This window comes from Elephas maximus, chromosome 22 (assembly GCF_024166365.1).
Source record: "Elephas maximus indicus isolate mEleMax1 chromosome 22, mEleMax1 primary haplotype, whole genome shotgun sequence".
Classification (NCBI taxonomy): domain Eukaryota; kingdom Metazoa; phylum Chordata; class Mammalia; order Proboscidea; family Elephantidae; genus Elephas; species Elephas maximus.
The window spans coordinates 17,183,541-17,199,185 of record NC_064840.1 but is presented as its reverse complement, the minus strand read 5'-3'; the positions used below and the strand labels follow the sequence as shown (position 1 = coordinate 17,199,185).

The following is a 15,645-nucleotide window of genomic DNA, read 5'->3' as shown; positions in this document are numbered from 1 at the left end:
TTGGAACATTGCCATGACACTAAGCCACTCTGCCTTAGATGTCAACTCAAATGGCTCACCCTCTTAAGTACCAAAATATCCTTAATTATAACCCCGACTGGGAAAGAGGACCCCTCCGAACCCCAGCCTGGACTCCCTGCTATGCTGGAGATCCTGTGACTTGCTGGCCACCAGAGATTTCCGTGAAAGTCCTTTTTAACCGTGCATGCGTCATTTTGGAATAGAGGACAGTTGGTAATTCTGGAATGAGATGATTTCCAAAACTGCTGTGTCGGTGCTGTGTCTGAGATTAGTTCGGGAATAGGAACTGTAGTGGAACCAGTTGTATCGTGTGCGGTACTGAGCCTTTCTCCGGCCCCGCTCCCTACCAGCAAGCTAAGTTACAGCAGCAGATGGACCTGCAGAAGAACCACATTTTCCGCCTGACTCAAGGATTGCAGGAAGCTCTAGACCGGGCTGATCTGCTGAAGACAGAGAGGAGTGATTTGGAGTACCAGCTGGAAAACATTCAGGTGAGGGCCAGCCGCGAGGAACCTTCTAAAATACGACTTGTGTGTAGTGGTAAAGCATGACGGCTAAAAGCCAGCTGGGGAACTCATCGTGAATCCTAGCTATCATGAATCCTTTTATCTTTTCCTAATATTTTATTATAAAAATTTCTAAACATTCAGAGAAGTTGGAGGACTTCTATAGTAAGTGCCACCTGGATTTTAACCGTATGCTCTCTATCTCTCTTTTTTTTTAATTTTGTTGTTTGTGAAAATATACACAACAAAGTGTACACCATTTCAACAAATTCTACATGTACAATTCAGCGACATTGTTTACATTCTTCAAGTTATATAACTGTTCTTGCTCTCCTTTTCCAAGTTATTCCACCACCATTACATATAGCCACTGCCACCTAAGTTTCTCATCTAACCTTTTGAGTTGTTGTTGTTGGTTTCAGCCCACAAGGATAAATCTTTGATGCGCAAGGCAGACATAGCTTTACTAATTTAGCTAAACTGTTGTTTGGTTCAAAGCAGACTTCCGGGAAAAGTTTTGGTTTAAGGTTTAAAGTGTAAATATTATCTCAGGGCAATAGTTTCAGGGGGCTGTCCAGCCTCAATAGCTCCAGAGGTCTGGATTCCATTGAGAATTTGTAATTCTGTCTTCTTTTTTTTTTAACCTGTCTATCCATCGATCATTCTATCCCTTTGTGTGTGTGTGTGAGACAAAGAGTGGGACTAAATAAATAATATCGACTAAGCGCAGTTTCTGTTGAATTTTCATGTGTTCCTGCCCCAGCGACTTTATTTTTTTTGTTTTCTTGAAGGCTCAAATTTAAACACATGCTTCTTTCTGGGTCTGAGGTTATTTTCGTTTTCACAAATTTTAGGTTCTCTATTCTCACGAAAAGGTGAAAATGGAAGGCACTATTTCTCAACAAACCAAGCTCATCGATTTTCTGCAAGCCAAAATGGACCAACCTGCCAAAAAGAAAAAGGTGGGTCAAAGCGTTTGTAAAGCGGGAGTGGACAGTTTTCGCTGGATCATTCATGAGTCAGTGGATACAGCTGTGATAGTTAAAGGGAGCTACAGAGATGCAAACATTTTGCATGTTTTCTTATTTTAATTTTTGTTGAAAAACAGGTTTTGAGATCATTAGAGTAGCCCTTACAAAGGATATCTTTCATTGATCCAGTCTTGTAACCAGCTACTTTATGTTCATGGCCTTAAAGATTGTAGTGCCTTTCTCTGTTATGGGAGTGATTTTTTTTTTTTCTGAGTAGTTGGGGAGGGAAGTGCTATGCAGAGAAAAAGGTTTATACAAAGGTCACATGTATGGGACTCCAGAGGAGTTCTCAGGTCACGTGTATTGGGCTTCGAAGGGATGAGCGGAGGTCATGGCTACAGGGCTATACAGGGATGCTCAGGTCACATGCACGAGACTCAGAAACGGCTTTAGAAATCTTCTGGTCCAGTCGTTTTGATTGGCTAATGAAGTGACTGGCACTCAGGGAGTGAAGTGACTGACTGGATAGCTGGACCCTACGCTGGGTACTGTACCACCCCTTTTTATATTGTACCAGACAAACACGTTCAAAACTCTGGATGTGGCCATGTGTGGGTGCACATACTGAGGGTTGCTTTTAATAAGCCCAATACATGCTTTCTTAAACCACTGTGGCCCTCACACTGGATTTAGCCAAGTGTTCTCAGTTCTAGAAAGGTCTCTGAAGAGCTTGCAGTTTCCTTCCAAAGACCATATCGTACTGTAGTAGTAGTGGCAGCAGTTTTACAAGACAGGCCTTGGATGACTTGGAATACCTAGGGTGGCAGACTGGAGCCAGCAGTTGGCCTAAATGTTCCCGGTGCCATCTTTACCGTGTGGGGGTTATAGTAACGTTCAGGGGTAGGCCTCCAACTAAGGGATGGCTGCACGGGAAGGACTTTCTTGCTTACTGTGTGACTGTGTGTTTTTTATGCTTATGATATTTAATCTTTTTTTATTTTAGCAGCAGTTTGTTTCATGGTTATGTTATTTGATGTAGTTAGGGTGTTTTGTTTTTTTAAATTAGGTTTTTTTTTGGTTGCATTATTCTGTTTTGTTTTTTTTTCCATGTATAGTAAATGTATCCATTTGCATGTTTTTAAAGTATGCCCCTGGTTTTGACATCATTTTAATATCCATTTTTTTTTGGTTCCTTTTTTAAAACACTCGTCTCTGTGTCTTGTAACAAAGCATCATGAGACCAGTTCAAAGGCAAGAGTGATTTCTGAGCCATCTCTCCTGACTCCAGCCTCCACTTCCATTTTTTGAGGGTCAAGACTGTCAGGAAATGCCTCTTCGGTCTTGAGAATACTAAAGGAAGAGGTGGTGGCGATGTGAGCATCTTTAGCCCTCTTGGTGAACACTTCCACACCACTCTTTTTTTCAGCCAGCTGGAACGGGCTGTGGCTCAGCATAACCTTTTCCCCCTTCACATGCCATTTTTACTAAATACACTTACAGTGAGTATGCGCCTGGCTTTCATGGTTCGTTCCTCCTGAGTCAGATTTCCTTTAGTTAGTATAAAGTGCCAGTTTCCAGAAGTTAGGAGATATCTCTGTTTCCATTGCTAGGGTTTATTTAGTCGACGGAAAGAGGACCCTGCTTTGCCCACACAGGTTCCTCTGCAGTACAATGAGCTGAAGGTGGCCCTGGAGAAGGAGAAAGCTCGCTGTGCAGAGTTAGAGGAAGCCCTTCAGAAGACCCGCATTGAGCTCCGGTCTGCCCGAGAGGAAGGTAGGGGCTCTCTCCACCAAAAAGTGCTCAAGGCCGTGGAAAAGGCAGAAGGCCCATCTCAGTGAGATTGATTGAGACTACTTCAGCATGTTTATTTGTGGCCCATGAGCTTTCAGTCCAGACATCCTGAGACTGAAAAAGCTTTAACATCCTTGGTGTTGCCCATTTGGCGTGACATGTGTCCTTTTGGTCTTGGGTTCTTGAAAGACAGCTCAGGGGCAGGCCACTTGGCTTGGTCCTCTTGGTGACCCAGCTAACTTCCAGGCATTGTACTGGTCTCTTTGCAGCTGCCCACCGAAAAGCCACAGACCACCCCCACCCATCTACGCCAGCTACCGCGAGGCAGCAGATCGCAATGTCTGCCATCGTGCGGTCACCCGAGCACCAGCCTAGTGCCATGAGCCTGCTCGCCCCACCTTCCAGCCGCAGAAAAGAGTCTTCGACTCCAGAAGGTACGTTCACAAGGGCCTGGTGGGCTTTTTTTTTTTTTATTTTAAATGGGCTGAAATGCAGGCATATAGTGAAAATTCCAAGCAATTCACAAAGAAATCAACAGTGAAATGTAAATCTTCTCCCTCCCAAATCCCCATTTTCCTTACCTAGAGTCAACTATTGCTTCTGGCCTTTGAGTTCTTCCAGAGATGGCTCACACTTTTAATCAATACCTGTATTATTCACATATTTGTTATATTATTACAGTCAGCTCTTGTTATTCACAGTAGTTTCGTTCTGTAAAGTCTCCAGGAATACTGAATTAGCAAATACTGAGAGAAATACAGGGTTAGGTTCCCATGAGCCTCTGGTCACGTTTTCGTAAACTAATCAATACATAGGAAACTTTGGTGGCATAGTGGTTAAGTGCTACAGCTGCTAACCAAAAGGTTGGCAGTTCGAATCCACCAGGCACTCTTTGGAAACTCTATGGGGCAGTTCTACTCTGTCCTGTAAGGTTGCTATGAGTCGGAATCAACCCGAAGGCACCGGGTTTGGTTTAATCAATATATAACCTTATTTTACGTGTGTTTCTGTTTAAAGATGTCTTATTTAATGTATATTGCTGATTCATTAACACGGAACTCACTCCAGCAGCACTGTAACTCACGCCTGAATGAAGCTTATTTAACACATATTTTTGCTGTGAGGCACAGCGCTTCTTGTGCTTTAGCAGCACTGCGCTTAGGAATCCTTTTAAACTGTGAAATCGCCAACAAAAAGCACAAAAATGTGAAAAACGTGACAGCAAGTAGACTGAGAAAATGACACTTGTTTACAGTCTGAGAACTGAAACAAGAAGATAGAACGTTGCCTTATTCAGCCACAGCTGGGGTTGTCAGGTGACTGGAATTTCTTACCGCTCTGTGCATGTTCGTGAATGACCATGAAGGTGCCACGAATATTGATTTTGGGGTGACAAATATTAGCGAGTAGATGAATTCATGAATATAGAATTCATAGACAATTAGTCTCGACTGTGTGTTTTAAAAGTATGAGAAAATATGTCTATTTTTTCAGCCTTTTTTTCTTTTATGGAAGTTATAACGCACTACACTATACACTGTAAGATACCTTTCTTCATCAGCACATATGGATCTTCCTTGTTCTTTTAAAAGACTTCACAGTATTCCATTGTGCAGATGTACCGTTCACTTAATCAGACCTCTGTCGGGGGGACATTTTAGGTGGTTTCCAATCCTGTGTGTTACCAGGGACGCATTATCCAATAGGCAAGGTAAGCGTGGGCTTCCTTGTGCTTACTTATCTGTAGTGAACAATTTCACATGGGTTTCACCACATCTTTGATTACCTTGCTTATTGGGTAATCTGCCCCAGTCAGGGATTGTACATTTGAAAGGAAGTTTTGATTCTGTAGAAAGTTGCTATGGGATTAGGAGAGAGACAGATGCCAGCCTTTGATGTGACAAAAAAGTGTGAAATTGTTCACTGTGTATGATCTTGCCTATTGGATTATCTGCCCCTTCTTGTTACCATAAACACCCTGCAGTGAACATCCTGTGCCTTTCTGGATGTTATATGTTTGTGGGATAAATTTTTGGGAAATGAATCATTGGGTTAAAGGTGATGTGCGTTTTGAGTGTTGGTAACTTGTACCGGTTTATATTCCTACCAATGTGAATCTTTTACTTAATATAATGTTTTAATAATATATTATTATTTAATGGAAACCCTGGTAGCGTAGCGGTTAAGTGCTACAGCTGCTAACCAAAAGGTCAGCAGTTCGAATCCACCAGGTGCTCCCTGGAAACTCTATGGGGCAGTTCTACTCTGCCTTATAGGGTCACTATGAGTCGGAATCGACTTGACAGCAGAGGGTTTGGCTTTTGGTTTGGTATTATTTAATAATAATATGGTGTTTTCAAGGCTCATCCACATAGTAGCGTGTATCAGTACTTCATTCTTTTTAATGGCTGAATAATATTCCATTGTATGGCTAGATCACATTTTGTTTATCCATTCATCTGTGATGGACATTTGGGTCATTCCCACCTTCTGGCTATCATGAGTAATGCTATTATGAACATCTGTGTGCAAGTTTTTGTGTAGATGTATGTTTTTAATTCTCTTTAGTATGTGGAATTACTGGGTCATATGATAAATTCATGTTTAACTTTTGAGGAACTGCCAGACTGTTTTCTCTAGTGGCTGTATACCATTTTATATTTCCACCAGCAACGTATTAGGGTTTGATTTCTACACATCCTCACCAATTCTTGTTATTTTTCATTTGTTTAATTGTAGCCATCCTAGTGGGTATGAAGTGGTATCTCATTGTGGCTTTGACTTCCATTTCCCTAATGACTAATGACATTGAGCATCTTTTCATGTGCCCAATGGCGATTTGTATATATTCTGTGGCAGGGTGTCTATTCAAGAACTTTGCTGAATTTTAACTGGCTTAATTGAGTTGTAAGAGTTCTTTATATATTCTGGATACGAGTCCTTTTACTAGAGATATAATTTGCAAATATTTTCTCCCATCCTGTGAGTTGTCTTTTCATTCCCTTGATGTTATCATTTGCAACACCCTAATAACTTTTTAAGGAGCCCTGGTGGTGCAGTGGTTAAGCGCTCAGCAGCTAACCAAAAGGTCTGCAGTTCAAACCCACCAGCCGCTCCGTCAGAGGAAGATGTGGCAGTCTGCTCCTGTAAAGATCACAGCCTTGGAAACCCTGTGGGGCCATTCTACCCTGTCCTATAGGGTCGCTGTGAGTCAGAATTGACTCAGTGGCAACCAGTAGTGACTTTTTAAATGTTTCCTCCAGAATTCAGTCGGCGTCTTAAGGAGCGGATGCACCATAATATTCCTCACCGATTCAACGTGGGACTGAACATGCGAGCCACAAAGTGCGCTGTGTGTCTGGATACCGTGCACTTTGGACGCCAGGCATCCAAATGTCTTGGTAAGAGCAGCGGTTGTACGCTTGCCTTCAGCAGCTGCCCACCTCCTCCTACAAAGCCGGTCAGGTGGGGGTGGGTTTTTTGGTTTGCTTCTTCATCATCGTGTAACACACGCATTTCCAAGCTTTTAGTTTTCAGTGGGAGGACTCTGTTTTTCCCCTGTGAGAGGAGTGAGTTTAGACACAGAGTAAAACCCGCTGAGCAAAATGTCTTGGGCCTTGCTAATTTCCAGCCTTCTTCTTCTCAAGCTGGTCTCGCCCTACCTTGAGGCTGGGTGCTGGTGCCAACTGCAGTGTGCAAATGTGTCCTTTACCCACCAGCTTGTGGGCAGCCTGGGGGGAGCCAGGGAAACTGGGTTGGGAGCACTTGACTCTCTGACCTCCTCTCTCTGCAGGCTCCTGGCACCTGGGAACGCTTAAGGCTTGCCTGGTTGACAGGGCCAGACCGATGGGGCCTGGCTGGAGGAGGAGAATCCCTGGGGTTGGTCGGCGGAGGAAGGGAATGGTTCAGGATTGGCCGAGTGTGTTTTCAGATTGTTCACTGCTTTTCCCCAGAATGCCAGGTGATGTGTCATCCCAAGTGCTCCACGTGCTTGCCAGCTACCTGCGGCCTGCCCGCCGAATATGCCACGCACTTCACTGAGGCCTTCTGCCGTGACAAAATGAACTCCCCAGGTCTCCAGACCAAGGAGCCCAGCAGCAGCTTGCACCTAGAGGGGTGGATGAAGGTGCCCAGGTAGCGTTGCAGGGCAGCTTTGGCTGGGGCAGGTGCTGGCACGGGAGGCCACAGCTACTTCCCTTCCTGATTGATGTTTTCTAGGCGTGATATATCTTTTCTAGGATTCCCTCTCCATCCCACCCCTCTGCCTGACTCTTCTGAGTTCAAACCTTTTCCTTTTAAATCTTTATTTTCCCCAGGAATAATAAGCGAGGACAGCAAGGCTGGGACAGGAAGTACCTTGTCCTGGAAGGATCTAAAGTCCTCATTTATGACAATGAAGCCAGAGAAGGTAAATTAATGATTCAGGGGGAATATCATTGCACGTGGTTAACCCAGGTCTCCGAGTGTTGGCGTGAAGGCTTTGTTTTTTGGATTGCATTGGAAGCCTTCTTACGGTTTTCCCATTTTTGAAAACGAAAAACCAAATGACTTGGCTAAAGGTTATTGGTACGATACTCACACCTATAGGTCTCCCCTCTGAAGAACCTGCAGGGTGCTGCCCTGAAGATTCTACCTGCTAATACACCTTCAGAGAACTTCTGCCTCAGTCAACTAACCCATAAATCCTCATCGTCATCAGAAATTTGACTGTGCTACTCATCTGACACACTTTATTTTTTTTTTATCTTCCCTCTCCGCCTTCTCTGCACATCTCTTTCCCTCCTCTTCTTTCTCGTGTGCTTCCTTTCATACGCATACCCTGTCTCTCTCCCTCCCACTCTTGCCCTCTCTCCCCCTTTTTTCTCTCTTCTCCCCTTGTTCTTGTTCCTGTTCTTTGGTTTTTCTTTCTGCCCTTCTTCTTTGCACCAAGCTGGACAGAGGCCGGTGGAAGAATTTGAGCTGTGCCTTCCCGACGGGGACGTATCTATTCATGGCGCCGTTGGTGCTTCCGAACTCGCAAATACAGCCAAAGCAGGTGAGGAGGAGCCCTGGAGCTGGGCTGGACTTGAGAATTCAGGAGGTGGGGAGGTGGGGGTGGGGGATCTGCAAAGGAGGCCCACCAGCCTCAGCTATTCCAGCGTGTCAGTAGCTGTGGCGGGATCTCAGATATCTCAGGACTATCCCTCCGAGTGAGAATGGTGGGAGTGAATCCACACCCAACCGTGTGCTATCTGTGAAATCTCCTAGATGTCCCATACATACTGAAGATGGAATCTCACCCGCATACCACCTGCTGGCCCGGGAGAACACTCTACTTGCTAGCTCCCAGCTTCCCCGACAAACAGCGCTGGGTCACTGCCTTAGAGTCAGTGGTCGCAGGTGGGAGAGTGTCTAGGGAAAAAGCAGAAGCCGACGCTGTGAGTATGACCATGGGCACTGGGGCTTGCGTTTATAGAGCGGGCTGGCTTGGTAGCTGATCTTAAAGACATGAGTGCTCTTGGCTGTCCTGATGTCCTTTGGGGCCCCCTCTCCGCGGGGAGATGGCTCAACTCTGTGCGTGATGGGGTTTTGAGGTGATGCAGGCCAGGCTCGGAGGAAGCCTGCCTGGCACCACAGCTCTTCCCTCCGTAGCATTTAAAATGGGAACCAGCACTGTTAGCTAGTTCTTGCGGCATAATAAACACAAAACCAACCCACTGCTGTCGAGTTGATTCCTGACTCATAGCAACCCTATAGGGTTTCCAAGGCTGTAAATCTTTATGGAAGCAGACTGACACATCTTTCTCCTGCAGAGCAGCTGGTGGGTTCAAACTGCCGACCTTTTGGTTAGCAGCCGACCGCTTTAACAATTGGGCTACCAGGGCTCCTTTAGGGCGTAATAGGTCTCAATTATGGCAATGCCAGCACACATACTTATAAGGAAATCCTCTATTGTTTGCTCTGATGAGGCCACTTGGTTTGAAGGTTTGAGTTATAAGCACTTTGACCCTGAAACAGTGCAAAAGGCTGTTGACAGCTGAGGCTGCTTCAGGAAGGCATTTCACAGCCTTCTCGATTGTTTCTGCAACATTTCTCCTGCAGGCAGGCTCAAAGTCCTACTTACTTTAAGATGTTCGAAATGTAGGTGTGACTTGATTGGCATCATTCTGCCTAGAATGTTCCCAGATATAAACAGCACTCATTGTTCATTGGCTTTTGCTCTACTGAAGACCAAACAGCTCTTTTAAAGCACTTGGCTTCTAATAAACACTTTAAGTGTTAGCATCTGGAAAATTCTTAACCAGGAACCTTGGGCTAAGAGCTTTGCTCACTGGATAGACCTGTTTTGAATGACTTGTTTTGCTGTTACACGTGTGAGCCTCTTACTGAAATCCACGTTACTGTGTGTACAATAGGCCCGTGACTGTGTTTCCTATGAGCTTCTGCCTGCGTGGGTTCAGGTAAAGAAACTGAGGGCCTTGCTGGTCTTCTCCCGAGGTTGTACTTTGCACTGCTGCAGCCTGGAGGGAAGGTGCCTTCCCTGTGGCTTATTAACCTTTTGCAGGTGGAATCTTTGCTTCGGCCCCTTCGCTACTGCAGAACAGATCTCTGTGTCTACTACCCTCACATATTTCTATGCCCAAGCTGAGTTACGACTCAGATGCTAATTAACAACTGCCCAGTGATAACAATAATGCTCACATCCTGCCTTTTGAGGTCAGACCGAAGGGCAAGCCAAGAGCTGATGTGTGTTTTTGAGCTTTTTCAGGCGTCATTTGCCTTTATTCTTGGCACAAAACCTCTCTTGGTTCTTGCTTTTGTCTTTTTGGATGATTTGCTCATAAATGGTGCCGTCTGTGTCATTTCTTCTTTCCGTTCTTTTTTTTTTTTTTTTTTTCCTTACCTATGAAAAAAGAAATTGCTTGGAAACTCTCTGCTGAAACTGGAGGGTGATGAGCGTCTCGACATGAACTGCACGCTGCCCTTCAGTGATCAGGTAAGGTTTTCTGGGCACTGCCAGCCAGCATCTGGCTGGAGCCGCACACAATCAGGAAATAAAGGGCTGTGTAGCTTGGCTGCTCTTTGGTGATACAGCTATGCTTATGTTCTGCCTTTGGACTTCTGCCCCTGCAGGTGGTGTTGGTGGGCACTGAGGAAGGGCTGTATGCACTGAATGTCTTGAAAAACTCCCTAACCCACGTCCCAGGCATTGGAGCCGTCTTCCAGATTTATATCATCAAGGACCTGGAGAAGCTACTCATGATAGCAGGTGTTAGGCCAAGGACATGGCGCTTTTTTTGGTTTTTTTTTTTTAATTGTGCTTTAGGTGAAGGTTTATAGAGCACATTAGTTTCTCATTAAACAATTAGTACACATATTGTTTTGTGACATTGGTTGCCAACCCCATGACATGTCAACACCCTCCACTTCTTGACCTTGGGTTCCCTGTTACCAGCTTTCCTGTCCCGTCTTACCTTCTCGTCTTTGGCTCCGGGCTGGTGTTCCCATCTAGTCTAGTATATATGGTCGAGCCACGTGTATTCTTATTTATTTGGACATGGCCCTTTTTTCTTCATTCTTAAGGGAAATGATTTGAAACCACTTAACGCTTGTCAAACACAAAAAGACTGTCCTGGTCACATAAACGGCTCTTTCCTCTGTGTCCCTGTGAATACTTAAGCCTCAGCTGAAGGACTTTCTCTGTTCAGATTTGGATCTCTCTCAGGGTCCAGTTTAGTACAGTCTGATACCCCCAAGAACGTCCGCTGAGTAAAGAGTGGCGAGCCTCAAAGCCTCAGTGAAGTCAAACCCTTTGTCCTAATTGCGTTAGCACTAATGTGGGCCTTGACCTTCTGAGAGTGTGCCTGATCTGTTAACGCATGCTTTATTTTATTGCTTTGAACTCTCATAGACCCTGTCTCTGAATTTGCTACTTGTTGACATTGGGCCACAGGTTTTTCCTCTTTCTCTTTTCACACACACACATAATTTCTTCAGTACCATTTCAGAGTCAGTTACAGATGTTATTACACCAGGTCCTTCATCGTATCACCCAAGCAGAGGAGCATTCTCCCATATAACCATGAATTCAGGAAATTTAATCCTTGCTATAATACTTATACACTGTCCATAGTCACATTTTACGTGTGGCCCCAATAATGTCCTTTATACATTCAGTCGTCATGTCTCTTTGGCCTCATTTAATCAGGAACAGTTCCTTGGCCATTCCTTGTCTTCCATGACATTGACATATTTGAAAAGTGCAGGTCTGTTGTTTTTGTCAAATGCTCCTAATTGTTTCCTAGAGTAGTCCGTCTTTACTTTGGTGGAGAGCGTATTTGAAAGTCCAGTTCACAGTTCACATTCCTTGATTTTATGTCCCAGGCTCTCTGACAGAAGGCCAAATGCTGTCATTTTAGATCTAAAACTTGGACCCAAAACATTAATGTGTGGAAAACTCATTCCATCAGAGTGGCATCTCGTGGCTTTCATTTGTGAAACTGCCATCTCACGCCTTTGCCTGATGGCTTCGCACTGATAGAAGAAGCTGTTCCCTTTCCCTCCAGGGGAAGAACGGGCCCTGTGTCTCGTGGAGGTGAAGAAGGTGAAGCAGTCTCTGGCACAGTCTCACCTTCCTGCCCAGCCAGACATCTCACCCAACGTTTTCGAAGCCGTCAAGGGCTGCCACTTGTTTGCTGCTGGCAAGGTGAGCTTCTTTCTCCTCAGGGGCTCAGCGACAGAACCTTCTTGAAATTGGCACTGCTTCTCTTCCCACCGAGCTTGTGGTTTGACCGTGAAAATTTTATGTCCCCAAACTGGGTCCAATTTTTATCGCTTCCTTTGGGCACCTGAAATAATTTGTGTTGCTATGAAATTTGCACAGGCTTTGAATCTAAAAGAAGTAAATGTCTGTGAGAAAAACAAGAATAAAATGAACAAAACTGAAAAAGTGACCCATAATTTTTAAAAAGTGTGTACATATGTATAACAGACACACATACTTATAATGTTAATGAAATTGGAATTAAACATTCGCCGACCCCTGAGGCTACTGGAGTTCTGCTGGTTGAAAACCCTGCCTTTCACTCCTCAGAAGATTCCTCACTGGGCTTTTTTGTTCATTTAGTCACTCAATGAAGAATTACCGAGCACATTCTACGTGCTCCACCGAGCCTTCAGAGGGCCCTGTTCTGATGGGATGGAGGACTGTGGGGGAGAGATGTGACCCAGCCACAAGGGATCCTGGGGTGGGGACTCAGCCCGCAGTTCTCTTTTTCTGGCTTGTTATGTGAGACTTGGGATGATATAACTGTGGTAAATGATGAGAAGGGGACACAATATAAAGTAAGGGAGTGCCTGGCCCAGGAAGGTGTTAATTTGGAAGGGATGTGAATCTTGAAGGGACTGATAAGTGGACATTTCCAGAGGGAACTGGGGATTTCAGATGGGGACCATGGAAGAGGAGAACTCTCTGCTCTTGAAGATCTCAACTTTTTTTTTTTTTTTTTCCTGTTTAAAGAGAACATTTCCTGTTTTTCTTTTTTTCCCTTCATGCTCTTTGTTGTCTTCTCTTGTAGTAATTATGTTGCCTTTTTCATTCCTAACATTACTTGTGGAATAGCTCTTATTTGTTTTAATTTCATCAGAGGTATTCCGATTATATTCTTTACAAAGAAGCAGCTTTTGGCTTTACTGATTCTATTATAGCATTATTTTATTTGTCATTAATTTTTTATTTCTGCTTATTTTTCCTTCAGTTTGCTCTGGTTTTCCTCTATTATTCTATTATTCTTTTTCTGATTTTGAGTTTAGCTCATTAATTTTCAAGGTTTTTATCCTAATGTAAATATTTTAGACTATATATTTTCCTCTGACTACTATTTTAGTTGTACCCCGTAAATTTTGATAAGAAAACTTATTATTCTACATATTTTAAAATTTCTCTTACTTTCTTCTGTGAATGATGAGTTACTTATAAATGTGTTTTAGTTTCAAAAAAATAAACCATAAAACCAACTCCATTGTCATCAAATCGATTCTGACTCATAGCGACCCTATAGGACAGAGGAGAACTGCCCCATAGGGTTTCCAAGGAGCGGCTGGTGGATTTGAACTGCCAGCCTTTTGATTAGCAGCTGAGCTCTTAACCACTGTACCACAAAGGCTACTTTCAAAAAATAGTTTTCAAAAATTATAAACTATTTTAGTTAAACTGTTCAAGTGTTCAAAGAACATAAAAAAAAAAATGTAAATTATAAAGCCTAATAATATGGTAAACGTCCCTGGATGTACTACCCAACCAAGAAATAGACCAGTAGCAAAAATTTGCATTTTCCTACGTATTTCTCTTCTCTCCCATCCCGTCTCCTCCATTCACCGCAACAACTACTGACCTTCGTTTCAGGACAGATTTGAGCAATATGCTTTTTCTCACCCTTGGTGACTGACAAGGATCTGACTGTAGGATGTGAAGTCAAGTGTTCAGGAAAAGAATTTTGACGTAGAACTCTGCATATACACAATACATAAGAGCTTTTCCCTTTGGACCAAAATTTTTTCTTAATTCTCACAGCGATTTCTACTGACTTTTTCTGAAGTGGTGGGGAGACAAACTTGTCTAAACAATCTCTAGCAGAAGGCACATACACACAAAATGTGCATGGTGTCAGGTGGGTCTTCTGAAGCTACCTCGGGATCTCTGTGAGAGACCCTTGCTGTAAAAATGGGGTTTTAAGCTGGGAGTGATTCTGCCCCTCGGGGTGTTCGGCAACATCTGGAGTTGTTTTTGGTTGTCACAACTAGGGAGTTGGTACTATGGGCATCTATTGGGTAGAGGCCAGGGATGCTGCGCAACGTACTCCAAGGCACATAACTGCCGCTTTTACAAAGAATTATCTGGCTCAGGAAGAGCTAGATAGTGCCCGGCTACCATTACTGAACATACTGATCAAAGATTCTATAAAAGGAATCCTGATTAAAAGAGGGGAAATGTAGAACAGAATTTCAAATTTTCATGAAATTCAGACTTTCTGGAGCCATGGAGGGGTAGATAAAGCCCTGAAACTATTGACCTGAGAAAATGTTTAAGCTTTAAACTAAAAATATCCCCTGAAGTCTTCTTAAAACCAAACAGTAGCTTAGCCTGACTAGTAAAGAATGTCTGCCTTGAGCATTGTGCTCCTTTAGATCTATCTATATGGGATCAAACTGACAACAGCAACTTGAAAGATTAGATAGGAAACTTAGGCAGCAGTGAGTTTGTTAATGGGGGAGGAACAACTCGGAAAAGGAGGGTGAGAATGGTTGCACAACTCGAACGATGTAATCAGTATTACTGAACGGTACATGTAGGAACTCTTGAACTGGTGTATGCTCTGCTGTGTTTTTTCTCAACAACAACAAAAAATAAAATATAAAAAAAAGGATTATCCGCTCCAAAATGTGAATAGTGCTGCCGTTGAGAAACTCTGCTATAAATGGATGTTCTTTTCCTGGCTTTGCTATGAAGCTAATATGCACACTAGTGACCATTCTTTTACCTTTGTTTTTCTCCCCCTGGTTGCTTTTCAGATTGATAACGGGCTCTGCATTTGTGCAGCCATGCCCAGCAAAGTTGTGATTCTCCGCTACAACGAGAACCTCAGCAAGTACTGTATCCGGAAGGTAGGCCCTGGACCCTGCCCAGATGAGGATGGCCCAGGCTGTCCCACTCTTCCAGTGAGCAGTTGTGCAAAGCCTGCTGTCTCCTTGAGACAGCATGGGCCCAGGCCTTCCGCCCTGCAATTGGGAGAGTCAGATGGGGTGATATCCTTGAAGAGTAAGACCCTTCCTTCCTAGCCAAACCTGCAGAACCAGTAGAGGCTGAAGGTCCCACCTCACTGTTCTTTTCCAGTTTGTGAGCTGCCTTACTGTGTAGCCTAGGGAATCCAGCGTTTTGTTAAGGGAGGGGGCTGGTTAACTGAGAGGACACTTCCTTTGAGCGAGCAGAAAAAAGGAAAGACTTCTCTGCCAATTTCCTCACCAGTCCCCAGTGACGCTTATCAGAATCTCTCTCAAATCTTAGAGGTTTCTTTTAATAACCTTTTGGAGAAGCCAGTGCTTGCTGTTTTGACGTGTAATTAGGGAGCTGGCTCTCCTCAGGGCCGAGTGAGCTGTGATGGTGACTGCGGTGCGCGAGGTGCTTGTTGAAGCATCAGATTGCCGCATTTCCAGAGAAGGCTGTTGTCTCCCCCGTCGTCAGCCTGGTGGCTTTTAGGTGTTTTCATGGAAAGTGAAATGAGGAATGACTGTATAAGGGTCATTACCTGTTAGATTAAACTATCTCATTCTGGGCAGGACATTGTTAGTTTAGTTTGAGTGCCTGCTGGGACCAGGGA

General features: G+C 44.0%; 1 protein-coding gene across 11 annotated transcripts in view; it reads left to right on the top strand.

The window, feature by feature from the left end:
• The window catches only part of CIT (citron rho-interacting serine/threonine kinase), a 174,246-nt gene that overhangs the window by 145,476 nt on the left and 13,125 nt on the right, over positions 1–15,645 (top strand). For 6 of the 11 annotated variants that reach the window (XM_049866320.1, XM_049866325.1, XM_049866327.1 and 3 more), the window contains 14 exons: positions 372–512; positions 1,382–1,489; positions 3,109–3,271; positions 3,559–3,723; positions 6,553–6,690; positions 7,243–7,423; positions 7,606–7,697; positions 8,220–8,324; positions 8,537–8,706; positions 9,685–9,729; positions 10,185–10,265; positions 10,403–10,538; positions 11,836–11,975; positions 14,840–14,932. In XM_049866320.1, the coding sequence (XP_049722277.1) occupies positions 372–512; positions 1,382–1,489; positions 3,109–3,271; positions 3,559–3,723; positions 6,553–6,690; positions 7,243–7,423; positions 7,606–7,697; positions 8,220–8,324; positions 8,537–8,706; positions 9,685–9,729; positions 10,185–10,265; positions 10,403–10,538; positions 11,836–11,975; positions 14,840–14,932 (1,758 nt within the window). Of the gene's footprint in view, positions 1–371; positions 513–1,381; positions 1,490–3,108; positions 3,272–3,558; positions 3,724–6,552; positions 6,691–7,242; positions 7,424–7,605; positions 7,698–8,219; positions 8,325–8,536; positions 8,707–9,684; positions 9,730–10,184; positions 10,266–10,402; positions 10,539–11,688; positions 11,976–14,839; positions 14,933–15,645 lie in introns of those variants that run through there. The other 5 variants (XM_049866324.1, XM_049866321.1, XM_049866322.1 and 2 more) reach the window with 4 other exon arrangements.